We start from the raw sequence: 27,270 nt of genomic DNA, 5'->3' as shown, positions 1-27,270 counted from the left end.
CAGTTTCACCATCTCTGCATATTCCATCAGTTTTGTCTGCCATTCTTCTTTTATTGTTACTTCTCCTTCTTTCCTTCTCTGGGCTAGTAGCATTCTCACTGCTGTTGTTGCATACATAAAAAGTATTTTATCCTCTTTTGGTAACTCTTCAGCTGTTAATACCTCACAAAAGGGCTTCTGGTTTCTTAACAAATGTATTCTTAAACATTTTCTTTAATTCATTATATATAATTTCCCAGAAAGCCTTTACCTGTATACATGTCCACCGCATATGATAAAAACAAATTTGAACTTGTTTTATACATTTTTGCAATTTTACTTGGTGTTATACAGGCATAGGCAAACTCCAGCCCTACAGATATTTGGGACTACAATTCCCATCATCCCTAGCTAACAGGACCAGTGGTCAAGGATGATGGGAATTGTAGTCCCAAACATCTGGAGGGCTGGAGTTTGCCGATGCCTGGTGTTAAATATCATTGGTACATCATTTTCATATAATTTCATGCTGTAAAACTTCTCTGTTTTTTGCCCGCCAGCTCATCAACAGACCTTCGTTTCAGCATGGCACTGTGTGATGAGGAAAAGTCTTTCCGAGAGCAGCGGAAAACTAAAGTAATGCACCATCTGAACAATTTCCTGGGGACAGACCTCACCTCTACCCGTGATGTAAGTTTGGAAGGCTCATGTCAGTAGCTAAGATGGCTGTTGCTGTCAGAATATCAGTAGTGAGTTTTTTTAATGCAAAAACTCATAAAACAACAAAGTTCCGCAACGAAGTTACTGAACAGGTGTGTCTATAGTCCAGACTGTTAAAATACCACAGCAGCATATCTGGTGCTGAGCATATTTACTCAGTTGGCTTTGTTAATGCTTGACTTTGAGATTTATTCTGTTTCTGCTATCTATAGTCTTGCAGTTTCTTGTTTTAAAGTTCAACACACTCATTTTCTAGCCTCTGCTGGCAAAATCTGGATGCTAGGATTTGTTTTCTGGAAGTTGTCGCATGTTTGGGACTTTATTTTAATCTTAATTTTAAACAATTAGACCAGTCTCTCTCTCCCTCCCACCCTCATTTTTATTTTTCCTTTAGGCTTAGGAGAGTGGGAATCTTAGTTTAGATGGTATGATATCTAATGTAGCATTAGACTCTTTTGTATAAACCTGAAAAAGTGACTGTGGACCACCAAAAAGGGCAGAACGACTGTGGGAGTTGAGGAGAAAGCAGTATCTAAATAGGATCAGATTGTTCAATTGAGTCAGAAGCAAAACTGCTGTCAGAGGTGTACCAGTCGAATAATGTTGGCAGCTTGTTTTAATTCTAAGGTAAAGGTAAAGGGACCCCTGACCATTAGGTCCAGTCGTGACCGACTCTGGGGTTGTGGTGCTCATCTCGCTTTATTGGCCGAGGGAGCCGGCGTACAGCTTCTGGGTCATGTGGCCAGCATGACTAAGCCGCTTCTGGCAAACCAGAGCAGTGCACAGAAACGCCGTTTACCTTCCCGCCAGAGCGGTACCTATTTATCTACTTGCACTTTGACGTGCTTTTGAACTGCTAGGTTGGCAGGAGCAGGGACCGAGCAACGGGAGCTCACCCCGTCGCGGGGATTCAAACCGCCGACCTTCTGATCAGCGAGTCCTAGGCTCTGTGGTTTAACCCACAGCGCCACCCGCGTCCCTATGTTTTAATTCTGCAGCACCATAAATGTATAATTTGATTTACAAAGTAACATAAAGAGGGGTTTGCTATGTATTTCCACTCTAAGGAGCTTACATTGTAAATTTTGACAGCAGGGAGGGCAACAGAAAATGGAAGGGTGAGGCATGGATAGAAAAGAAGAATGGAAGAGAATGTTTTTATTTGAAGCTGAGGAATATAGTTCTCACTGACCCACAGTCTTTCTCAGAGGTGATTTTATTGCCTCTAGGTGATCCAGAAACTATCTAGGTCTGTAGGAACAAAAGAATTTCAGTAGTCATAATATTTCAGTGTTATGTTGTAAATAAAATTTCCAATAAAAATTCATTAAAAAAAATTCAGTAGACAGATAAACTAAGCCACACACATTGAATGTTTAAAAACCCATCTTTATTGTATGCTTATCCAGGTACCGGTGATTGCAATATTGGGATCTGGTGGTGGATTCCGTGCCACAGTGGGGTTTGCTGGGGTGATGAAAGCATTGTATGAATCTGGAATTCTGGACTGTGCAACATATATCGCTGGCTTATCTGGATCCACATGGTATGTTTCCCCACTGAACTGTCCTCATCTCAACTTTCTTATATAATAATAACTTCCTTCAAATCTCATTCTTTCTATGTAGGTCAATGTATGAAAAGTTGAAATGGTTTTGAATAGGAACATCCTGAGTTCCTTATCTGCAGATCCTGTTAACCAGGTTGCAGGAATGGAAACCAATGCAGAAGCAAATTCCTTTTCAGTTAATAGTTGACGGAGCGTCTGGCTTGTGCCTCTAGGCCAGTGATGGCCAAACGTGGCCCTCCAGCTGTTTTGGGACTACAGTTCCCATCATCCCTGACCACTGGTCCTGTTAGCTAGGGATGGTGGGAGTTGTAGTCCAAAAACAGCTGGAGGGCCACGTTTGGCCATCACTGCTCTAGGCTCTTCTGGTGCTTTGATTCTGTGATTTTAAAATACTTTCTGAATGAATGAAATTTTAAAAAGGGATTTTTTTAATGGGTTTGTGGCAGTCATCTCGCTTTTCAGGCTGATGGAGCTGGCGTTTGTCCGCAGACAGCTTCCCAGGTCATGTGGCCAGCATGACTAAACCATTACTGGCGCAGTCCGCAATGGGTGCCAGAGGACACGGAAACGCCATTTACTTTCCCACTGCAGTGGTACCTATTTATCTACTTGCCCTGGCGTGCTTTCAAACTGCTAGGTTGGCAGGAGCTCGGACAGAGCAACGAGAGCTCCCCCCTTTGCATGGATTCAAACTGCCGACCTTCTGATCGGCAAGCCCAAGAGGCTCAGTGGTTTAGACCACAGCACCAGCGGCGTCCCTACATGAATGAAATATTGCAGCGTAGGAAATTTTGTAATTGCATCTTCAGATGAAACAGAACCCCCCCCCCCAATAAGTTTGCTCCTGATTCATATATTTTACAGTATATCGTTTCTCTTGCCATCTTAAATCATCCGGAGGGTGGAGTTAATCAATATTTTTATCCGGAGGGTGGAGTTAATCAATATTCAATATTTTTACCTTGGTTCTGAAACATCTTCAGCTGCTGGTGGAAATGATTTCAGATGTTCACTCTAAACTTGGTTGTGGCCATTTGCAGGTATATGTCAAGCTTGTACTCTCACCCAGATTTTCCAGTAAAAGGACCAAAGGAAATAAATGAGGAGCTGAAGAACTGTGTCAGTCACAACCCATTAAAACTGCTCACTCCTCAGAAAGTAAAGCGATATATTGAAGCATTATGGAAAAAGAAGAGGTCTGGGCAGCCTGTTACATTTACAGATATCTTTGGAATGTTGATTGGAGAAACTCTCATCCAAAATGTAAGTTTGCAAATAAAACTTGGAGGCAGGCGCAGGTTTTACTGTAGCACGGTCAAAAATCTTTTGGGCCGATCAGTTTACTTTTTGCTTTTCAAATCAGTACATCTATCTGTGGTTTTGTATGTGTGATGTTGAGTTTTGTATTATGAGCTTATTTCTCTCTCAAACCTTCAAAAGAATTCACAAAGTCCACATATTTATTTATCAAGACTCTCCCACAGTTTTTTTTTTACGCTGTGTAATAATGTATGGTATAAAATTCTGTTATGTTGCAGTTCTAAAACAACATTTGTTTATGATGCAAACATTTCTGTGTAGATGGAAAAAGGTGCCCCAGCAGCTCAAGTCTGCTTTGTGCAAAATCTTTTCGCTCTTTGACACTGCTGAAATATTTCAAAATTTGCCTTGGTCTTGAAGTTTTGTTTATGGAATGTTCTATGACGATCTGGTGCATAATTGGTGCTTTAATGCGCTCTATGTGGGGCTACCTTTGAAGGTGACCCGGAAACTGCAATTAATCCAGAATGTGGCAGCTAGACTGGTGAATGGGAGTGACCGCTGGGACCACATAACACCGGTCCTGAGAGATCTGCATTGGCTCCCAGTACATTTCGAGCACAATTCAAAGTGTTGGTGATGACCTTTAAAGCCCTAAACGGCCTCGGTCCTGTATACCTGAAGGAGCATCTCCACCCCCATCGTTCAGCCCAGACACTGAGGTCCAGCGCTGAGGGCTTCTGGCGGTTCCCTTGTTGCGAGAAGTGAGGTTACAGGGAACCAGACAGAGGGCATTCTCGGTAGTTGCACCCGCCCTGTGGAACGCCCTCCCTTCATGTGAAGGAAATAAGCAGTTATCTTCTTTTTAAAAGACATCTGAAGGCAGCCCTGTTTAGGGAAGTTTTTAATATTTAATGCTGTATTGTTTTTAACACTTGATTGGAAGCTGCCCAGAGTGGCTGGGGAAAGTCAGCCAGATGGGCAGGGTATAAATAATAAATTATTATTATAAATTATTATTTAATGCAGATATAGGATACCTGTGGCCTTCTAGATGACGTTCAGCTCCAATTCCCATCATTCTCAAGTTTTAGTTGCCATCATTCTTAATCCAGTAACATCTGGAGACCACAGGTTCTCCATTCCTGTTTTAATTACTGTCTTGTTATTTTAATTAATTAAAACGTTAATTAAAATGAGCACTAGCAATTAATCAGCACAATAGTTAATTAAAAAGCCAATTGAAAGTATCTATTTCCTGTTGGACTGAATTGCACATATGCTGTTTTGTAGTTTTATTGCTGCTTTAATCTTTGTATATTGTTCAATAATTGATTCTGGGCAAGGCTTTTGAGAATAGGGTGGGCTTGCTTGGCTTATTATTATTAATCAAATCTCTATAGCGCTCTTCATCTGAAAATCACAGGGTGGTTTGCAATCTAAAAACACAAAAAATCATACCACAGTAACAAACAAAAACAATCTCCACCCCCAGTGTAGAAGGCAATATAGTTAGCCTGGGGGAAAGGGAATTTTTTTGCATGGTGCTAAGGGACGCGATTAGCGCTGTGGGTTAAACCACAGAGCCTAGGACTTGCCGATCAGAAGGTCGGCCGTCCGAATCCCCGTGACGGGGTGAGCTCCCATTGTTCGGTCCCTGCTCCTGCCAACCTAGCAGTTTGAAAGCACGTCAAAGTGCAAGTAGATAAATAGGTACCGCTCCGGCGGGAAGGTAAACGGTGTTTCCGTGCGCTGCTCTGGTTCGCCAGAAGTGGTTTAGTCATGCTGGCCACATGACCCGGAAGCTGTACACCGGCTCCCTCGGCCAATAAAGCAAGATGAGCGCCGCAACCTCAGAGTTGGTCACGACTGGACCTTTACCCTTTACCTTTACTATGTAATGAAGGTGCAAGGTGAGCCTCTTGGGACAAGGCCCATTCTTGTGTCGCCACCCTCCAGAACCTTCGTGGAGAAGGCACACGAAGAAGGGACTGAGATGACTACTACAGTGTCCCTATTGGTTCATATGGGGAGAGACAGTTTTTGAGGTATTGCAGTCCTGAGTCATTTAAGATTTTACAGGTCTTAAACCACCACTTTGAATTGGGTTCAGAAACTAATTGGCAGACAGTTTAATTGAGCCAGGATTGACACTATATGCTTAGCAACCTGGTCGCTGAATTCTGCACCGGCTGAAGTTTCCAAACCATCTTCAGAGGCAGCCCGACATACAATGGTTTGCACTAATCAAACTTAAGAAGATGGGGTATAAATAATAAATTATTATTATTATTATTAGTTTTCTGTGAGTAGTTCTGTTGTCCTCTGCCTTCTTGAACGATTTCACAAAAGCGACTAGATTCTAGCTGGATTGCTAGCTCTATTCTTTAAATTATTTCTGCTCTCTTTTTTCCCTGTAGAGAATGAACAACACTTTGTCTGATATGAAAGAGAAAATCAGCAAAGCACAGTCTGCTTTGCCGCTCTTTACATGCCTCCACGTTAAACCTGATGTATCAGAACTGATGTTTGCAGGTAGTCAAATCACATCATTATATATATGTGTATCTGAATATAGGCCAGATAGAAGGATCAAAACAGCCTTATTTAAGCCACTTCAACTTGATTATTTGTTTCTGCATGTGTCATTTGGCATATCTGATTTAAGCACGTCTGTGGCATTGGCTACTTTTGCCTTCTGGCCCCTCTCATTTTTTTGCCACTGTCCCTGCCAGATCCTGGCATGCGTCTCCCAAAAAGAAGGTTCCCTTCCCCTGAACTTAAATAATCCTCTCTGTCCCACTTAGACTAAAAGGTGTGTTTTGAAGAGAAATAATTAGTTCTCCTTTCATGAGCTGATCTGTGAATTCTTAGGATTAACCTTGCATTCCTTCTTGGTACTTTTGCTATTCTGTTTAAAAGAACGTTGCTTAGAAAAGCAACGGATAAAGGTATTTGCCAGCTGAGAAGAGTTTTCACAATTTTGGTTGAGTTCCCATTATCCATAATATTTTTATTCTGAGAGGGCGCTGATCACACCTACGACTGCTTGTAATTACAATGACTCAGACATAATTTAGACCTATTTCTGGAAAGCTGTTGTGAAATTTCAGAGTTTAAAATGGAAACACATGAACTGTATAGGCTGGAACAAAATAGAGTCTACCGTGGCACCTGTTGCAGCAATGGGTTTTGTGGGGACTTGTTCACAGACCTATTTTCACCTATTAATCTGTAAATATCTTCCCCCCACCCCAATTTCACTCACACTCTGTGTGGGTGTCATGTATAATTTGCTGAAGGGCATACCATAATAACACAGTAAAGTTCCTGGAAGAACACAGAAAAAGATGAAAAGGGAGGTGCAAGGAGGTGCAAAATTAGCTGAGGAAAATAGCAGTGTCTGCTTGCCTTAGTGCAAGCAAGAATCTGGCTGAATATAGAGGTTGGCATGCAGTTCGAAAGCACGCCAGTGCAAGTAGATAAATAAGTACCACTGTGGTGGGAAGGTAAACAGCACTTCCATGCGCTCTGGCTTCAGTCATGGTGTCCCCTTGCGCCAGAAGCGGTTTAGTCCTGCTGGCCACATGACCCAGAAAGCTGTCTGTGGACAAACGCCGGCTCCCTCGGCCTGAAGCAAGATGAGCGCCACAACCCCATAGTCACCTTTGACTGGACTTAACCATGCAGGGGTCCTTTACCCTATTCCCTCTTTTTTTCACTTTACCACATGGGCTAGTAGTTGTTGGCATATATGAAGTTTGGCAAGGAAAGACAGCAGATGGAAGTCAAGATTTTGTTGAGCTTTGAGAATCTTTTGCATACCTCTTCTGTTCCTGTGCTGTATAAAAGCTCTCCTTCTCCTCCTCCTCCTCCTCCTCCTCCTCCTCCTCCTCCTCCTCCTCCTCCTCCTCCTCCTTCTTTTTGTTAACCAGTGCCCTTTTTATATTTTTCTTTACAGATTGGGTGGAATTCAGTCCCTACGAAATCGGGATGGCTAAATATGGTACCTTTATGACTCCTAATTTGTTCGGCAGCAAATTTTTTATGGGAACGGTAGTGGATAAATATAAAGAAAACCCTTTGCATTTCTTAATGGGTAAGTAATTGAGTGGATATGTGAGCATTGCCAGAAAGTGAGCAATACCTAAGCATCTACCAATATCTTAACAACAACAAGAGGCGGGCAGGTGGTGGTTATTATGATGGCAGTTAACAGATTGAGGTTAAATCCTGACAAGACAGAAGTACTATTTTGGGGGGACGGGGGGGCGGGTGTGGAGGACTCCCAGGTCCTGAATGGGGCAACTGTGCCCCTGAAGGACCAGGTGTGCAGCCTGGGAGTCATTTTGGACTGACAGCTGTCCATGGAGGCGCATGTCAGTTCTGTGTCCAGGGCAGCTGTCTACCAGCTCCGTCTGGTACACAGGCTGAGACCCTACCTGCCCACAGCCTGCCTCACCAGAGTGGTGCATGCTGTAGTTATCCCCTGCTTGGATTACTACAATGCGCTCTACGTGGGGGTACCTTTGAAGGTGACTCGGAAACTACAACTAATCCAGAATGTGGCAGCTAGACTGGTGACTGGAAGTGGCCTCCGCGACTATATAACACCAGTCCTAAAGGATCTTCACTGGATCCCAGTACATTTCTGAGCACAATTCAAAGTGTTGGTGCTGGCCTTTGAAGCCCTAAACGGCCTCGGCCCAGTATACCTGAAGGAGCGTCTCCACCCCCATTGTTCAGCCCAGACACTGAGGTCCAGCGCCGAGGGCCTTCTGGTGGTTCCCTCACTGCGAAAAGCCAAGTTGCAGGGAACCAGGCAGAGGGCCTTCTTGGTAGTGGCACCTGCCCTGTGGAACGCCCTCCCACCAGGTGTCAAAGAGAGGAACAACTACCAGACTTTTAGAAGACATCTGAAGGCAGCCCTGTTTAGGGAAGCTTTTAAGGATTAATAGATTATTGTATTTTAATATTCTGTTGAAAGCCGCCCAGAGTGGCTGGGGAAACCCAGCCAGATGGGCGGGGTATAAATAAATAATAATAATTATTATTATTAAACAACAACAACATTGTTATATTTCATTTTTTTCAGGTGTCTGGGGAAGTGCATTTGCTATATTATTCAACAGAGTCCTTGGAGTTTCTAATTCTCAAAATAAAGGGCCTACAATGGAAGAAGAACTAGGTAATGTTACAACAATAAATTTACAAAGATATTAAACAATAGGTCCAGGACAGAACCCCACAGCACCCCATTTGCGTGTTCAGAACCAGAAACCTCCTCCCAAAATAAATTCACACTTGATTCAAATTTTGGTTTTGGTTTTTTGGCAGAATTTAGGCCACAACATTATTGATTACAGAAAGTGACTGGTTGCATAGGCTCTGGTTTGACTAGCTCCCTGCCATGCAGGTAGCGCTGACCCAGGGTTCCAGCATAGGTCAGCCAAGGGTGAACACCTGGATAAGCTGAAAGCCGGGAACGGGCTAACTCCGCCACGCAAATGTCCCCCTGGACTCAGGCACGGGCACAACCCCCTCTCAGGGGTTGACCAAACCATCAAGTCCCTGGATTCCTTTAACGGAATACCCTTCACATAGGGATGGCGAGAGCGTTCCCCCACCCCTATCACCTGAGCCAGAGCCTATCTGCAACCTTACAAGTTGTGACGATTTGCTACGCGGCAGGTGAAATCCAAATGGCAACAGCCAATCAGCCAAGTGGGGGAAATTCCCGCTGTGCGCCTGTCCCAACGACAGACAACACACGACGGCATAGCAAGGTCAAGCGCAAAGCCCTAAAAGTAGGGAGAGGTGGGCGGGTGTTCCGAATGCACGCGCCGAAAAAGGAAGCTCTGGGTCACGTGCATGGGCATAAATAGGTCCCTCAAACCGTTTGGACTGCGTCCCATTGGCCAGATTGTACCCAGCTACAAGGGACCTACCAATCAGTTGTTGTGGCTGACCAATCGTACCCACCCACAACACAGGGGGTTGGTTTCCAGGTCTCACCGCAATACGTGCCCTCTTTAAGGGAGGACCCGATTTGCCACTTTTTTCCAGGATGACCTGGGACCATTCATAAGCGCTCTTTTGGTTTGGTCAATCAACCAGCTACAAATCCACCTCACGTTACCTCATTCAGCCCACATTTTACTAACTTCTCTGCAGTAATATCATGGGGGACTTTGTCAGAAGCCATACTGAAATCATTATTCACTAAATCCATAACTTTCCCCTGATCTTCCAAGTTTGTAATTCTGTCATCTCCTTTAAATGTCTGTTGCTTTTCTTTAGGTATTAGCTTTTAGAATGGCTTGAGTAGTGTGAGTAACTGTGAAGCTGGGAAGATTACATGAAAATATGTAAATCTGTCATTGATGCTGATCTACACAGATGTAAATGGCATGAGGGCGTGACTCATAAAAGTCATTGTAATCAAATATACTTGTAAGGAACCTATCTGTTTTTTGGGTGCAGATCTAGTTGAGTTAAACATTCCTTTGTGAATTAATAGAACCATTTAATATTCAGCCTACCGAGTCTGAGACTGTTTCATAAGGATCTTTTGAGATAATGTAGGAAGAGTTTCTGAGACAAGCTGAGATTTTTCTAGGGTCAGTAAAAAGCAACGGTCTGTTTCAGACATTCGCTCTTGGTTTCAGAATGAATGTTTTTGGAGTTGGGAATGAGAGTAAGGGCCACACACGCCTTACTTAACTCTTAAACCACCATGTTGTATTTGTATTACAGTGGTACCTCGGGTTACATATGCTTCAGGTTACAGACGCTTCAGGTTACAGTCTCCGCTAACCCAGAAATAGTACCTCGGGTTAAGAACTTTGCTTCAGGATGAGAACAGAAATCAACGTGGCGGCGGCACAGCAGCAGCGGGAGGCCCCATTAGCTAAAGTGGTGCTTCAGGTTAAGAACAGTTTCAGGTTAAGAACGGACCTCTGGAACGAATTAAGTACTTAACCTGAGGTATCACTGTAGTCTGGAAAGCCAACATGTTGTACATTAGGCTGGCGACTGTCATATAATGCAAGTTAGCCGTGTTTCTCTGCTCAAGCTTAAATTAGTGTTCTTCTCTGCTTGTATGTTTTGAATTTGGTAGTGTGGGAAGAAAAACGGAGGCCTCGTCAGTTGGTCAGGAAAAAAAGTAGTTTTGAAACATATTAATCTCTTGTTTAACTTCCTTCAAAAGACAGTGCTCTGTATTGTAGTTTTAACCCTAGAGATCTCCAAGTGTCCTTTAGCTTGGCAATCTGTTGGTTTTATGGATGTGGAAAATCCTTTTGTCATAAAGTTAGCTTCAGATCGTTTATTGTTTTATTCCAGCGTTACTCTCTCCTTCCAAGAACTTGTGCAGCTCCTTTGATTGCCATTTTACCAACCCAGCCATTTAAGGCACCAAAATCTTCCTTTGTTTATTTCCACAGAAAATATCAGGATGCGGCACCTAGTGAGCAACGATTCAGACAGCGATGATGAGTCACAGGGACCAAAAGGTAAGAAAGGTCACCAGATGTGATACTTCATACAACTATTTTTACTGGCGTGTCCCAATAAAGCAAGACATCATGAAAAGGAGAAAATTCAGGTGGTATTTAGGACCTGAGAAAGGAATAGTCGGCTTTTTGATGAACTATTTCCTGGTGCTTCATAAAGTTAGGGAAGGTGGAGGTGGTTGGGTGGTGTCTGTGTGTGTGTTAAGATGAAATGTGAGACCTTTTTTGATAGCAGAGCAGAACACAGTGGCACCTTGGTTCTCAAACTTAATCTGTTCCGGAAGTCCATTCCAGAACCAAAGTGTTCCAGAACCAAGGTTCGCTTTCCTACAGAAAGTAACGCAAAACGGATTAATCCGTTCCGGACTTGTAAAAACAACCTCTGAAACATCAATTTAACATGAATTTTATTATCTAACGAGACCATTGTTCCGATCCATATAATGAAAGCAATAAACAATGTACTGCAGTCACACAGTCAGTCAATCAGTAGCTGAACTGGGTTCCACACAGTCACAAAAACAAAACAAGAAACGCAAAATAAATAGCAAAAACAGACAGACCCTCAGCGTAACACTCAAAACGGAAGTGTGGCACTCAATCAGAAGCATAACACTCAAAATGGAGCACGTTTGGCTTCCCAAAAAAAGCTCGCAAACTGGAACACTTACCGTATTTTTCGCCCCGTAGGGCACACCACCCCATAGGGCACACCTTGTGGTGTTTTTTTGGGGGGGGGGATAATGAGGGGGGGGGGAATCCCCCCCGCGAAGCTCGGGAATGCAGGCAGCTCTGCGCAACCCTTGGGAGACCAGCACGACTTCACACCGGCGAAGTTGCGCTGGTCTCCCAAGGGTTGCGCAGAGCTTCCTGAAGCCTGGAGAGCAAGAGGGGTCGGTGCGCACCCACCCCTCTCGCTCTCCAGGCTTCAACGAAAGCCTGCATTCGCCCCATAGGACGCACACACATTTTCCCTTCATTTTTGGAGGGGGAAAATTGCGTCCTATAGGGCGAAAAATACGGTACTTCCGGGTTTGCAGTGTTTCAGTTCCAAGGTGGTTGAGTTCCAAGGCGTCTGAGAATTATGGAGCTGTTCTTCTGTGGAGGAGACCTGACCTCTGCCCCATTTCCTGGGGTTTCAGGGGTGCAGTAACTATTGACCAGCCAAGGCGCTCCATGTTCCTAAGCCAGTCCATTGCCGTGTGAAGCCTGGAGCTTGTGTGGCCAAAATAGGTCTCCTCACTTTCCATCTTGCAGGACTTTGGATGCAGCAGTGACTCCAACTAATTTTTGAAATAGTCGAAATAGTCGAAGTCACTTTGTGAATCACATGTTCTTGTTGACGAACCAGGCTGTGGTTCATTAGAAACGTCTGGGGTATTTATGAAACCTGGAATGAGAGTTCTCTTTACGGTCAAAGGAGAGCCCACCCTTCTGAACAATGTTGGGCAGGGACAGTATGGCTCTGAGCATGTTATGCCTTCCAGGGGAACATTAAGACTTGCGTGTGCCTCTCTCAATTACATCAGTAACAAAAAAGCTCAGCTTGGGCAGATAAGATCTGCCTTTTGGCCAGACAGTTTCCCTTTCTACTTTTCCACATGCAAATCAGTTCCATTTTCTCACATCTACTCTGGTCATGGAAGATTTTTCCTTATGGCATATCAGTAAAGTGAGGAAAAGGAGTCTTCCTTCCTTTTAAGATAGAAGCAGATTAGTATGTCCTTTTTTTATTTGTTACACAAGAAAATATTTAATGAAAACATTTTTTTTTAAAAAAATGTAGTACTTATTGCTAGAAGCCCTTTGGGTTTGTTTGTTTTATTGTTTGCTTGCTTTCTTGTTTGTTAAGGTATGTATTTGTATTTTGCCGCAGCGAGGGGCTTTTCAGAGTGACTCACAATAGAAAATAATAAATGATTAATCAAAACAATCGATCAGTACCTTTATTGGCAAATAACAGCCAGGAAGGGAAAGGTTTTCATTAGGAAATTGTCACAGCCCCGCTATCATGGCATATGTTCCAAATTGGGACCTCACAGCTGTTTTCTTGTCAGAATAAAAGTGGCCAGTTTAAGTAAACGCCTTGCTTATCACAGCACATAATTTAACATATAGCAAATATTTTTTTAAAAACTAGAAATAGTAGCATCAGATTTCAGCCCAAATACTTTGCAACCTTAAAAATTATTGTGGGTGTTTTTCAGAAATTACAGGTGGAGTCCTAGGCATACTTACCTGGGAGTAACTTCTGTTTAACTTGATGTGACTTTCTTCTAAGTAAACATATATAGGATTGAGATTAAAGGTAAAGGTAAAGAGACCCCTGACCATTAGGTCCAGTCATGGCCGACTCTGGGGTTGTGGCGCTCATCTCGCTTTATTGGCCGAGGGAGCCGGCGTACAGCTTCCAGGTTATGTGGCTAGCATGACTAAGCCGCTTCTGGCGAACCAGAGCAGCACACGGAAATGCCGTTTACCTTCCCGCCAGAGCAGTACCTTTTTTTTTACCTGCACTTTGACGTGCTTTTGAGGATTGAGATTAGGGGTCCATAATTTTTGGCTGCCCTTGAGATAGGCCAAAGACTGGTCATACAGACTCTTCCACTCCCCTTGGAGTCGTTTTTCTGTTTCAGATTGCCCACACAGCCTCTTTCAACTCTCAGGATGCCAGATACATCTCTGCTGCAATTCTGTGGCAGGGAAGGAACACCGGAGAGAGGGGGGCACTTTGAGCTGGAAAATGTCCAGAGTTAAAACGGTTCCATGCCTCACCTGCGATTTCTTTGCTTAAAATCACAGCCTCGTGGCACTTCTTTCTTTAACAAGTGAAAGTCTGCCAAAGCATCACTACCTGAGTTTGTGTGTCATGTGCTGTGTGCCCTTCAGGCATTGCCAGAGCCCAAATGCTTCTCTATTTAACTTTCTGTGGGAGAGGTAGTTTTATTAAAACATTAATTCAAGCACAGTTGTCTTGGCATGTTACATTACATGCTGAAGTTACTGTGTGTGTGTGTGTGTGTGTAGACACACACACACACACACGAGTGCTTTTTATGAGGGGGCACAGGGGTACGCATACTAAAAAAATGTTTAGGGGTACTCTCATTTTGACTCAAGAAAATCACCATTTTACAGAGTACCCCTAAACATTTTTTTAAAGAAAAAAGCACTGTGTCTGTCTGTCTGTCTATCTATCTATCCGTGGTTCATTTTACTTACAGTGGTGCCTCGCAAGACGAAAAGAATCCGTTCTGTGATTCTCTTCGTCTAGCGGTTTTTCGTCTTGCGAAGCAAGCCCATTGAAGGATTAGCGGATTAGCGCTATTAGCAGCTTTTAGCCGCTTATCAGCTTATCGGATCAGCTGATAAGCGGCTTAGCAGCTTAGAAAAAGGTGGGGAGGAAAAAAAAAACCAGCAGGAACTCACAAGACATTGTTGTCTTGCGACGCAAGCCCATAGGAAATTCGTTTTGCCAAGCACCTCCAAAACGGAAAACTCTTTCGTCTAGCGAGTTTTCCGTCTTGTGAGGCATTCGTCTTGCGGGGCACCACTGTATCTTAAATCGCTGCATATTTTACAGAAACTATACCATTCAGTATTCAATTATTACATCCATCATAACTTATTTACACTGTTGAATTTATCTTAATGTTGCCAGCGTTTTCAGCTATACACAGTTATTTCCCATATATTCAATAAACATTTTCTCTAAATGTTTGTTCTTCTTGTTCTCTTATTCCATATGTTAACTCTGCAAACTGCACATATTCTGTCAGCTTAAGTTGTCCTTCTTCTTTGGTTTGGACCTTGCTTGTTTTCCATTTTGGGTCCAACAAAACACTGGCTGCAGTAGTGGCATACATAAATAACATTTTGACACCTGGGAATTTCAGTCTGAATTATCCCCAACAGAAAGGCCTTTGGGGTGTTTTTTTTTTGGGGGGGGGAAGTACTTTTAAACATCCCCCCCAATTTATTATGAATCATTTCCCAATACCCTTTTACAAGTCCACAACATGTGAAAGAACGTTCCCTTAAACTCTTTGCATCTCCAGCACTTATCTGATTCAGTCTTCTACAAGCCTACTTGGAGTTAAATACCATCTGTAAATTGTTTTCAAGTAGTTCTCCTTCAAAGAATGACACGCTGTGAACTTCAAATAACTTTTCCAGAGTTCCCCCCATATGCTGAAGTTCTTTCTGCTCCTACTCGGTCTACAGGCTCAGAAAATCCTGATGCGGAGAAAGAACGTGAACAGAGCAACCAGGAGAGCTGGGTTCAGCGGATGTTTATGGCTCTGGTGGGCGACAGCGCTCTTTTCACCACCCGGGAAGGACGTGCAGGCAAAGTACACAACTTCATGCTGGGCCTCAATCTCAATACTTGCTACCCGTATTCTCCTTTGGCCAGCTACGGTGCTCAAGAATCTGTGGACGACGATGAAATGGATACGGCTGTCGCAGGTAAGTGCATACACTTTCATCTATTCTTCCTCTCTCGTGAAAGCCTCCAAGTATGTGAATGGCAAATGTGAAACCTGGTGTGGGACTTGCTTCCCAATAGCTAAAGGTAAAGGACCCCTGGACGGTTAAGCCCAGTCAAAGGTGACTATGGGGTTGCGGCGCTCATCTCACTTTCAGGCCAAGGGAGCCGGCGTTTGTTCACAGACAGCTTTCTAGGTCATGTGGCCAGCAGGACTAAACCACTTCTGGTGCAACGAAACACCGTGACAGAAACCAAAGTGCACGGAAATGCCGTTTACCTTCCCGCCACAGTGGTACCTATTTATCTACTTGCACTGGTGTGCTTTCGAACTGCTAGGTTGGCAGGAGCTGGGACAGAGCAATGGGAGCTCACCCTGTCATGGGGGTTCAAACCACCAGCCTTCTGATTGGCAAGCCCAAGAGGCTCAGTGGTTTAGACCACAGCACCACCCACATCCCTGGAAAGGCCTTGGAAAGGCCTTCTGCATGGGCCGGTAGGCAAGCCAATGTGTGTGGTGGAGGAGCAGCAGCATTCTGCTTTGCCATCCTGGCTGGCTGACTATTCTGTGCTGCATACAGAGATAGGGAGCCACTGTCTCATCTCATACCGTGGATGCAACAAGGTGAATTTCCTGTGTGTTTGGGTGTGTGTGCAAGAGAGAGATTGATGTTTTGTCTAGGCCTTGGACCTGCCCATTTTGGGCCATGTCTCCACTCACCAACAGAATGCAACCCTGAACAGTTTTCCTGTGACAATGCAGCCCTTTGGGTGGGGATATTCCCCACCCTGGTCTAGGGATGTAATTCTCACTTCAGCTGGTGCAACTCCCAAGCAACCCCCTGCAATTGGAGAAAGAGTGCCTGGCTTTTCTATCAATAGCTATTATCCATTGTAAATACATGGAGCCAGTGTGGTGTAGTGGTTAAGAGCAGTAGACTCGTAATATGGTGAACCGGGTTCGCTTCCCTGCTCCTCCAGATGTAGCTGCTGGGTGACCTTGGGTGAGTCACACTTCTCTGAAGTCTCTCAGTCCCACTCACCTCCCAGAGTGTTTGTTGTGGGGGAGGAAGGGAAAGGAGAATGTTAGCCGCTTGGAGACTCCTTCGGGTAGTGACAAAGCGGGATATTAAATCCAAACTCCTCCTCTTCTTCACAGGGAATATGCCTAATTGAGACATGAGATAGTGGCCACTGCTTCTGGGCTCCACAGATGCATGTGGCTGGTCCCTGTTGGCAATAATGGAATTTTTTTTTACCAATTAGTCAAAAAATATTGCTCTCTTTTAAATGGTTCGGAGTCCATTTTCAGTGAATATACTAACTGCCCTGAGGTCACTGGAAATAGAACTAGACATTCTGTGGCACAGTGTTTACTAGTTTTCACCGCTAAGACTTACCACATTAAGATAATTGAAGTCTGAATGGGGAACTAAGCCATTTAGGTGCATAACTTAGGAAGTTTGTAGTCACGGATCTCCATATTACTTCACTCATGCTTAGAGCTACATCACTGCAGAGTATGTCAAAATAACAACAATTATGCTTTGTTTTAAAAGTCATTAGGTAAGATGGAATTTCCCTCCATCGTGCAATTGTGCTCAGATTTTGCAATAGTGCAACCTTTTATATCTCTGTTCAGTGGGACATTCGCCCAAGTGAGCCTAAACATTCAAATAACTCAGGAACATGCAGAAAAGCACATGCTTCTCTTAAGTGGCTGTCTCATCATTTCCATCTGTGCTCTGCTAAATATTTTTTTAAACTTATTATAGATGTTTATAACTATCTAATCCTAATATTTGAAGAAAGAGTAAAAGTGGACATCCATCTTAAACAGTAGAATGCTGAAAAATAGTAGGGAAAATATACTGGATGGCAGCTTTAGGCTTTGAGTAGATCTTTACACAATTTTCTAACTACACACATGAGGTCAGTATGTGCTTTTGGGTGGCCTGTTGACTGTGGCCTGGTTCAGAAGATCTTTCAAGGCTCTATAAACCTATTAGAAATGAAAACGTGATGGTCTTTTTCAGACAATTACCCAAAGCTTCATAAACCATATTTGGTTGAATAACCCCCCATAGAGGGTTTTTCAATATTTGCTTAGCATTAGAAGATAGCTCAAACCATGCATTTAATATAGTTAAATTAATTTAAATTAGCATTTCAAATATTTTGAGATGTGAGATATATAGATGAGAATTCTGTTTTGAATTGTGTTTGTCAACAAATGGCATCGTTTGTCTCATTCTGCCCAGATCCTGATGAGTTTGACAGGATAATGGAGCCATTGGATGTAAAGAGCAAAAAGATTCACATTGTGGATAGCGGGCTTACATTTAATCTGCCATACCCAATTATCTTAAGACCACAACGAGGAGTTGACCTTATCATCTCATTTGATTTTTCGGCACGTCCCAGTGATTCTAGCCCTCCTTTCAAGGTGAGAAATCCAGGATATTGCAGTTCATACAAAGGAAGTGCTAAATAAGATTTCTTTTTTCCTCACACAAATGATGATAGGTTGTTTTACATGAAGTCCTTGTGCAAGTGGAACAACTTATGCTCACCCAATGGAATTTTCTCTCCCTCTACTCCCCCTCCCGCCTTCCGCCCCCCACCAACTGCACACATCCAAATATGCTCTACAGCATGGGTAGGCAAACTAAAGCCCGGGGGCTGGATCTGGCCCAATCACCTTCTAAATCCTGTCCATGGATGGTCCAGGAATCAGTGTGTTTTAACATGAGTAGAATGTGCCCTTTTATTTCAAATGCATGCCTGGGTTATTTGTGGGGCCTGCCTAGTGTTTTTACACGAGTAGAATGTGTGCTTTTATTTAAAATGCATCTCTGAGTTATTTGTGGGGCATAGGAATTTGTTCACCCCCCCAAATAATCTGGCCCCCCTACAAGGTCTGAGGGACAGTGGACCGGCCCCCTGCTGAAAAAGTTTGCTGACCCCTGCTCTACAGATTAGGGAGGAGCTGAGGGAAGAGCAGTCCTGTTGCACAATTAGAAGTCATCTCCCCTCTTGTGCAAAGGCATATAGAATCATAGAAGGGACCACGAGGGTCATCTAGTCCAACCCCCTGCAATGCAGAAACCTTTTGCCTAACCAGGGGCTCAAACCCACGAACCTGAGATTGAGAGTCTTATGCTCTAGCAATATCCTTGGACTCAACCCAATATGTGAACTTGGAGATGCCATTTTTGGTGTCAGTTCAACAGCGCCATGAGTCTGCCAGGCAAACATGGGAACTGGTCCATTATCTTGCTGCCAGCATGATTACATGCTATTCTTGTATAAATATCAATGGCAACTCTAAATTTGTGTGCATTTGATGCATGCAGAACCACGCACACATGTGTCATGCTTGGCACTGGAAGGGAGCAGAACAGGCTGAAGGAGCGTTTCCACCCCCATCATTCTGCCCGGACGCTGAGGTCCAGTGCCGAGGGCCTTCTGGCGGTTCCTTCACTGCGAGAAGCAAAGCTACAGGGGAACCAGGCAGAAGGCCTTCTCAGTAGTGGCACCCGCCCTGTGGAACGCCCTCCCATCATATGTCAAAGAGATAAATAACTACCTGACATTTAGAAAACATCTGAAGGCATCCCTGTTCAGGGAAGTTGTTCAGGGAAGTTGTGACAAATGTGTGACATTTTGATGTATTTTTAATCTTTGTTGGAAGCCGCCCAGAGTGGCTGGGGAAACCCAGCCAGACAGGTGGGGTACAAATAATAAATTATTATTCTTATTATGCACGCTCCACCGATGTGCAGTGACCTGGAACATAACCCTCCGCCTAAATGGAGGTTTGCCTGTATTCTCTTTCCATTATTTATAACTAAGGTGTCCACATATAATGTCATTTCTGCCCGTCGCAGCTTTCCTTTTCTCATGGCTTTTTTTTTTGCTTTCTTCCTAGGAAATTTTACTTGCTGAAAAATGGGCGAAAATGAACAACCTTCCTTTCCCCAAAATAGACCCAAATGTTTTTGATCGCGAAGGTTTAAAGGAGTGCTACGTCTTCAAACCCAAGAATCCTTCTTCTGACATAGACTGCCCAACAATAATCCACTTTGTTTTAGCCAATATAAATTTTAGAGAATACAAAGCGCCAGGTCAGTAGGCTAAAACGACAACACAAAATTAAAGATACGGTTATAGTACAGTTTAATCTTTCTCTCTGTGTGTCTTTTCTCTTAATTATGTGCATAGTTTTTTTATCACCTCTTTATCATCACCATCAGCAACATCATTATTTCTCATTTTCCCCAGACTGGGACTCAAGGTGGCTTATTAACTTACTTTTACTAAGTAGATATTAAACTGTGGTATATCAACTGAACAGTTTGCCCTTTAAAATGCCTACTTTTGTTGTGGTCTACTTAACAGGTGTTCCAAGGGAAACTCAAGAAGAGAAAGATTTTGCTGAGTTTGATATTTTTGATGATCCTGATACACCGTACTCCACCTTCAACTTCCAGTACCCAAATGAGGCCTTCTGCAGACTGCACGATCTAATGGAGTTTAATACCCTGAACAACTTAAATGTATGTTTAATGCACAATTTGCTTCAATTCAAAGATTCTTCGGTTGCTCTGTGGAAGTGAAGTGGTGGTTCTTAATGGCTTTTCCACCCTCTGCGTGCAGATTTTTATGGGTGTGGTGCCACAACCCTCTGATTTCTGTTTATTCTTAAGAGGGCTGCTTATCGCTTTCAAGAGCTGTTTCTTTATTATTATTTGTATTTCACAAAGAAAACACGGCCAATTAATGTGATACAAAGGAATTGCTTTAAAGGAGAGCCAGAATACTTTTAAGAGCGGGGTTATGCCTTAGCTGTGTTCATAGGGTTCCTGCAATTTGCTCTGTACACCCGGGTATGTTCTGCAGGCAGATTTGGGTCTAAAGACTCAAATGACGGGTTTCTATTTGGCATCGCCGCGTAAAGTACCTCATGTGATTTTTTTTTTTTTTTTTTTGCCAAATTTGGTTTGAAAGGCTAACAGTCATTCCTTCTCACAGTAAAATGTGTGATCTGATGGAGTATGGCAGCACAATGGAACTGTTGCGTGGACAGGCGGAGTCCCCAGATCGCGAGCGGGCCCCCCGTCATGTGGAATAACGACTCAAGACAACATGCTATGGGATTAAATTGGCCACAACTTTATTAAATTTCAAATGTGGGTAGACCTTGGCTCAGGCATTGGGCGTTCTCCCTCCCCAGTCCCCAGCCGGGGACCTAGGGAGCATCAGGGTTATCCAGTGTGTGTGTGTGGGGGATGGGCCGGCTCTGGAGAACACATGTTCAAGCAGAGATAGCCGCCCCTGTTATGCCGCTGCCGCAGGGGAAAGCAATGATGACCTCTCGGCATACGGTCAAAGCCTCCCTTCAGAAACCCCTTTAACGGGGAACCCTGGTATCGCAGCCGCAAAGAAGAAGATGGACTAAAGGATTCTGCCCAAGGCCTGATACCGCCAAAGTTGTGATGTTTTGCTACGGGAAAGGCGAAACCTGCCAATGCAGGGAAATTCCTTTCCGGCCCTTTAACAGCGACCTTAACGTAGCAGCGCCCGCATACCTGTGAAGAAAAGTTAACCTGCAAAACCTATGAAGAAAAGTTAACCTGCAAAAGAAGACATTAACTGAGGGTGGGTAGGGTGGGAGAAGCTCTGGAGCCAAGTGAGGATTCCCAGGTAAGATCCTCCCTCTATTGTGTGGGCAGGTAATCCCTCCCCTACCTGGCCTGGTCTCCTTGGCAACGCTTCCCCCAGGTGGGATTGGACAACTGACTGAGGTAGGCGGAGACCTCCAGGTATCACACCTGAGGGAAGGCAAAGCCAAGCCTATGCTGTTGGGGCCGCTCCAGATCTAGGGCTGTGCGCGTCCACGCAAAGGGCACCCCCCGTTTTAAGCGGGGAGCGGTCATTGTGAAAGAAAAGGGGTTTTTCTGATCATATGGAAGAAGCTCTGCCCTACGAAAAGGTGTCGAGAGACAAAACTAAATTAGAATCTGAGGACTGTACATACTTCCTACTTTTGTGATACCATGAAGCTCTCTTGGCAGAAAGTGGAGGCACTGTGTGTTGGGCGGTTTGTTACGCTGATGGGAAATACGTTTGCTGCAGTCCTAATTAATCCCGCACAGTGTAGCAATCACACTATAGATCCTGTGATCCTAAGATGAAGGACAGCAATACAAAATTACTAAAGAATGTAGATAAATAAAAATAAATAGAGCTTCCCATCAGCCGTGGGGTAGGAAAAAAATTTAAGCACTCCTTAATAATATTTAAGTATAATATCACAACTTAGATGATTGCTGTACTTCTGGTATTACGTTAAAGACTGAATGGTTATTACTATGCAGAAGACTAGAGTTTAATATTAGATGTATGGGGGTTTTTTTGTTTTGTTTTTGCTAACAACTTAATTAAATGAAAGTATTAGTGTTTTTTTCTGCTGTAGATGCCCAAATGGACAGTTAGAATGTGATCAAAATATGCCACCTACTGGCTAAATTTCATTCTGTATTTCTTCTGTGAAAATACAAATAAGGATCAAAATTGCTTGGTTGCATTAAGAGATCCATTCCAAGTTTAAATGGATAAAATTTTCATCAGAAACATCAACATAGTTTGTCTATGCTGATGCACATATTTTTTTTCCTATTGTATACAATCAGGTATACAATCTACCTGTATGTAGGTATGCATGCTCACGTGTGTGTGTGTGTGTGTGTGTGTGTGTGTGTGTGTGTGTAAATTGCTATCCTGAGAATACATATTTCCAGTGGTGAAACCCTTACAGTTACATAGGGTCGGCTTACTTTCAGAACCTAATTACTAGTGAGTCTTGTGCAGCTGCTGTCTGGAGAATAAATCTCTCCCATGAGTTCACCAGCTCTGCTGCAGGATGATAATTTCAGGCTAATAATAATAATTTTATTATTTATATGCCACCCATCTGACTGGGTTTCCCCAGCCACTCTGGGTGGCTTCTAGCATATACAGAAACATGATAAAATATCAAACATTAAAAACTGAAGGGTTGCCTTCAGATGTCTTCTAAAAGTCAGATAGTTGTTTATTTCCTTGACATCTGATGGGCGGGTGTCACTACTGAGAAGGCCCTCTGCCTGGTTTCCTGTAACTTCACTTCTCGCATTGAGGAAACCACCAGAAGGTCCTCATAGCTGGACCTCAGTGTCTAAGCTGAATGATGCGGGTGGAGACGCTCCTTCAGGTATACAGAACGAGGCTGTTTAGGGCTTTAAAGGTCATCACCAACACTTTGAATTGTGCTTGGAAACGTACTGGAAGCCTATGCAGGTCTTTCACGATTGTTGGGATACTGCCAGGGAGACAAAGTCCATCATGGCCCCAAGCCGTCTGCCGGACAGTCCATCGATCTCCCATAGGCACGCAGTATCAGCGATTAGCGACATGAGTTTCTAGAAAATAGCCCAACATCTAGAGCCCATGCACACTCTTATCAGCAGATAATTGACAGCAGAAGTCGCACTCAGGAGAGCATTATTTACAAGTTTTATTCTGCGTTGATCAGAACAAAGAAAGACATGACTGCCTGCGTCAGTGTCTCCAGCACAGAGAGAGAAACGAAAGCAATAGATAACATAAACATCCTGTGAACAGGAAATACGCAGGCTGTGACACAAACATCCTGCTCCCTTTTAAGGTGGAACGGAAATATCCTAACATGTTATATGGTCCTGGCACCGCTCCCAGTCACCAGTTTAGAGAAGACTTGCTTTAAAACATTTAAACAGTTTTCATGGATACAAATGTACCGAAGGCATGCAAATCCACCTGCCATTTGAAGAAAGTGGAGGGAATGCATTTTTATTACCTGGTTTTCCAGGTTATGCAAAGAAGACAAATAGCATCTGCATCTGATGACATTTGGTTGTTAGTTGGTTTCTTCTGCGGCATGTTTACATGCTTTGAAAAATCATCCGCGTAAACAAGCACTTCACATCCACTTAGCATGCGGTGACTTGCGGAAGAAGTGGCTACTAATGAGTTCAATGTTGTTTTGCTTCTGTTTTGCAGATAGTCAAGCAAGCAATAGCGGACAGTATTGAGTACAGAAGACAGAACCCGTCGCGCTGCTCTGTGTCCCTCAGCAGCGTCGAGGCAAGGAGATACTTCAACAAGACACAAAGCAACAACCATACATAGGGATAACACATCGCAGGCTGTTATCCAGAGCAGAGTCTTCCTGGATTGGTCGGACAGACATCATGATGACGAAAATTGCTTCTGGTATAAACAGTGCAGAAACACAATGTGGGCGTTTTATAGACTTTAAAATGGCACTGAGTTCTCTTACGGTCATGACAATATCCTAAGCCACCTGTCAAGGTAGCTCATGTTACTACACAAATGTGCAGCAATAAGCGCTAGAAAATTTTGATACCATTGTCTGACGATGAGTTCATGCTAATGTGCTCTGTGTACAAAACGCCAGTTCACTCGTACATTAGCACCAGTGGGAATATAATTGGCTTCTTTAAAATGTTACTGTTTATTTTTTATTACATATACAGTGGTGCCTCGCAAGACAAAAAGAATCCGTTCTGTGATTCTCTTCGTATAGTGGTTTTTTTCGTCTTGCGAAGCAAGCCCATTGAAGGATTAGCGGATTAGCGCTATTAGAGGCTATTAGTGGCTTATCTGCTGATCGGATCAGCTGATAAGCAGCTTAGCGGCTTAGAAAAAGGGGGGAGGGAAAAAAACCTAGCAGGAACTTGCAAGACATTGTCATCTTGCGAAGCAAGCCCATAGGAGATTCGTTTTGCGAAGCACCTCCAAAACGGAAAACTCTTTCGTCTAGCGGGTTTTCCGTCTTACGAGGCATTTGTCTTGCAGGGCACCACTGTACTTATATATAGATATTGATATGGCTGAATATTGTTTCTTGTTTCTCTTTAACTTGGTTGGTAAATGGGCTAGACTTTTTCTTTTCTTTTTTAAAGCAAGGTTGAAAATTCTGGGATGGGGTCTGAAATGTCACTCAGATGGGGGCACAGAAAGCACTTTATCTACAACCCTTTCACTTGTCTTCTGCGGTAATATTGTAGCGTGCGAAAGAGCAACGAAAAGAAAATCTCCATAAAGTGATTTCTTCCTACTTGCTAACTGCCTCAATTTGCTACATGAAACCATTTCGTGCATCCTTCCTTCATGGGATTAGAACAGGCATGGGCAAACTCGCCCTCCAGATGTTTTGGGACTACAGCTCCCATCATCCCTAGCTAACAGGACCAGTGGTCAGGGATGATGGGAATTTTAGTCGCAAAACATCTGGAGGGCCGAGTTTGCCTATGCCTGGATTAGAACCACATGTGGGGAAAACCAGGGCCCAGATGACTGGCCCCACTCCATCGCATTGGACCCCTGTCACCCCTGTAACTGTCCACAAGTTTTAGGGGATAGTCTGCAGTGGGGAGCTTGTTCCATTCATGCTGGCTCCTAACATAATTTTGAACTTTGGTCACATAGGGTTCTAAATCTTAGAGGGATCATACACATGTGGAGTAGGCTGGCCACTTCAGACCTTCTCCTCAATGTGTGGACAGGGTGGGGGAATGCAGATGGGGCCAGTAACCATGACCCCCATTCCTTCCCTCACACTGTGGGGCATAACATCTGAATGGTGCTATAGTCTTCCCCCCTTCTATCATACTGGACGCGGGTGGCGCTGTGGTCTATACCACTGAGCCTCTTGGGCTTGCCGATCAGGAGGTCGGCGGTTCGAATCCCTGTGACGGGGTGAGCCCCCATTGTTCTGTCCCAGCTCCTGCCAACCTAGCAGTTCGAAAGCACACTGACGCAAGTAGATAAATAGGTACCACCACGGCAGGAAGGTAAACTGTGTTTCCGTGCACTCTGGTTTCCGTTGTACCAGAAGTGGTTTAGTCCTGCTGGCCACATGACCCAGAAAGCTGTCTGTGGACAAACGCCGGCTCCCTCGGCCTGAAAGTGAGATGAGCGCTGCAACCCCATAGTCGCCTTTGACAGGACTTAACCGTCCAGGGGTCCTTTATGCTACCATTTCTATGTAGCCCCATGCCACTGTTGGAATATGCAAGTCTTTTATTTGTATCTGATTGGTTGAATGTTTAGGTTGTTCTAAGGCTGTGTGTGTAAGGCACTGCTCATGCATACCTGGAATGAGACACTTGCTGCTAAAAGCTTCTCTCTTTCTTCACTACTTGAAGCTTTGAAGAGTTAACTACATAGTTCTGCCATTAGCACCTGGGGTGTCGTGAGGCAATGTGATGCTAGTATTTGCCTGGAGCTGGATGATACACATTGTGATTTAAGGACCCGAACCCCGCTTGGGAATAAAGACATGTGGACACAGTATATTAGGTTAATGGGCTAGAAAAAGGCCACAACTTTATCGATTACAGCATGTGAGAAGGTATTGGCTTAGGCACTGGACCACAGAAAATTTGACTCCACCCACTCGGAGAGGGGTGAGTCTGATGAGGGGTTAACCACCAGTAGGGGGAGCCTGTTGATGCAGGAGCGCAATGGCGGGGAGAGCTGGCACGACCGCATTTGAGCGGCTAAACAACGCCCCTGCGGTGTCACCCGATTGGGTGCCCAACCGGGAGGCGTGGCGCGCCAGCAATGGTGACAGAGCAGGGGGCAGGAATCGGCTCCTGCTCACAACCCCTCCCCTCCGGAAGGAGGAGAGGCTTTCTGGAAGGGCCACAGAGCCCTTTGGCAGGCTGAAGACGTTTTCAGTATCAACGGCAGGTAATACATTGGGCAGCAATAAGGTTATACTGCAAGCAAAAGAGATGTTCCTTCCTGGTTACTTACAAAGCCTTGTTTCAAACCTCGGAAAACAAAGAAACAGTGCCTTTGAGAAAAGGACTAAGGGCTAATTAAAGTGTCATAATTTAGAACTTTGTTTTCAAGATAGGTTGAAATATGGTGGACCAGTTCTCTGCAGTTGACCACGAGTCCTCTTCACCAGAGAGCTCACAGTGATCTATGAGCAAAATGATCTTGCTGATTTACTCTTCGCAGTGGACTGACATTCCCATAACTACTGTAAATAAGGTTTTTCATTATGCTTTTGTTGGATATTTTATGTCTAGCTGCCTCCTTTGTTTTCCCACAAAAATGCATAATGTAGTATCCATAAGCATCAATCACTAGCACTGCACCCCAGTTCTGCAAAACAAGGGTGAATTCATATACACCTTTCCCCCCACTTGATGATTGTACAGTGGTACCTTGGGTTAAGTACTTAATTCGTTCCAGAGGTCTGTTCTTAACCTGAAACTGTTCTTAACCTGAAGCACCACTTTAGCTAATGGGGCCTCCTGTTGCTGCCGTGCCGCCGGAGCATGAGTTCTGTTTTCATCCTGAAGCAAAGTTCTTAACCCGAGGTAATATTTCTGGGTTAGTGGAGTCTGTAACCTGAAGCGTATGTAACCCGAGGTAACACTGTAGTTATTTCACGCAAGCCCGATTGTTGGCGATAAATCAACACATTCAAGAAATTCTGTCAGTAAAGGTAAATTTTACCCATGATGACTTTACCACCATATCCATAGCTTCTTAATTGTTTGTCTGAATTCAACCGTGGTCTTTTGTGTTAATTTGCTTTTACTGTCAGAATTTCAGCTAATGGCTAATGATTCTGGTTCATCTCCCAAGGTGCCACTGGGCTGTTAAATCTCAGCCAA

General features: G+C 43.9%; 1 protein-coding gene across 1 annotated transcript in view; it reads left to right on the top strand.

Annotated features, from left to right (window-relative positions):
- Positions 1 to 25,897, top strand: part of PLA2G4A (phospholipase A2 group IVA) — a 90,363-nt gene extending 64,466 nt beyond the window's left edge. Inside the window, exons 7-19 of the mRNA XM_081194385.1 lie at positions 540 to 669; positions 2,109 to 2,245; positions 3,310 to 3,532; positions 5,950 to 6,064; positions 7,491 to 7,628; positions 8,625 to 8,717; positions 10,975 to 11,043; positions 15,268 to 15,510; positions 17,791 to 17,975; positions 19,461 to 19,656; positions 19,931 to 20,088; positions 23,612 to 24,110; positions 24,454 to 25,897. Coding sequence (XP_081050511.1) covers positions 540 to 669; positions 2,109 to 2,245; positions 3,310 to 3,532; positions 5,950 to 6,064; positions 7,491 to 7,628; positions 8,625 to 8,717; positions 10,975 to 11,043; positions 15,268 to 15,510; positions 17,791 to 17,975; positions 19,461 to 19,656; positions 19,931 to 20,088; positions 23,612 to 23,740 — 1,816 coding nt within the window. The 3' untranslated portion in view covers positions 23,741 to 24,110; positions 24,454 to 25,897. The remainder of the gene's footprint in view (positions 1 to 539; positions 670 to 2,108; positions 2,246 to 3,309; positions 3,533 to 5,949; positions 6,065 to 7,490; positions 7,629 to 8,624; positions 8,718 to 10,974; positions 11,044 to 15,267; positions 15,511 to 17,790; positions 17,976 to 19,460; positions 19,657 to 19,930; positions 20,089 to 23,611; positions 24,111 to 24,453) is intronic.
- The last annotated feature ends 1,373 nt before the right edge of the window (positions 25,898 to 27,270 follow it).

The sequence above is a fragment of the Podarcis bocagei genome (genome assembly GCF_964188305.1).
Source record: "Podarcis bocagei genome assembly, chromosome: 5".
Classification (NCBI taxonomy): domain Eukaryota; kingdom Metazoa; phylum Chordata; class Lepidosauria; order Squamata; family Lacertidae; genus Podarcis; species Podarcis bocagei.
This window is presented reverse-complemented; position numbering and strand designations above follow the sequence as displayed.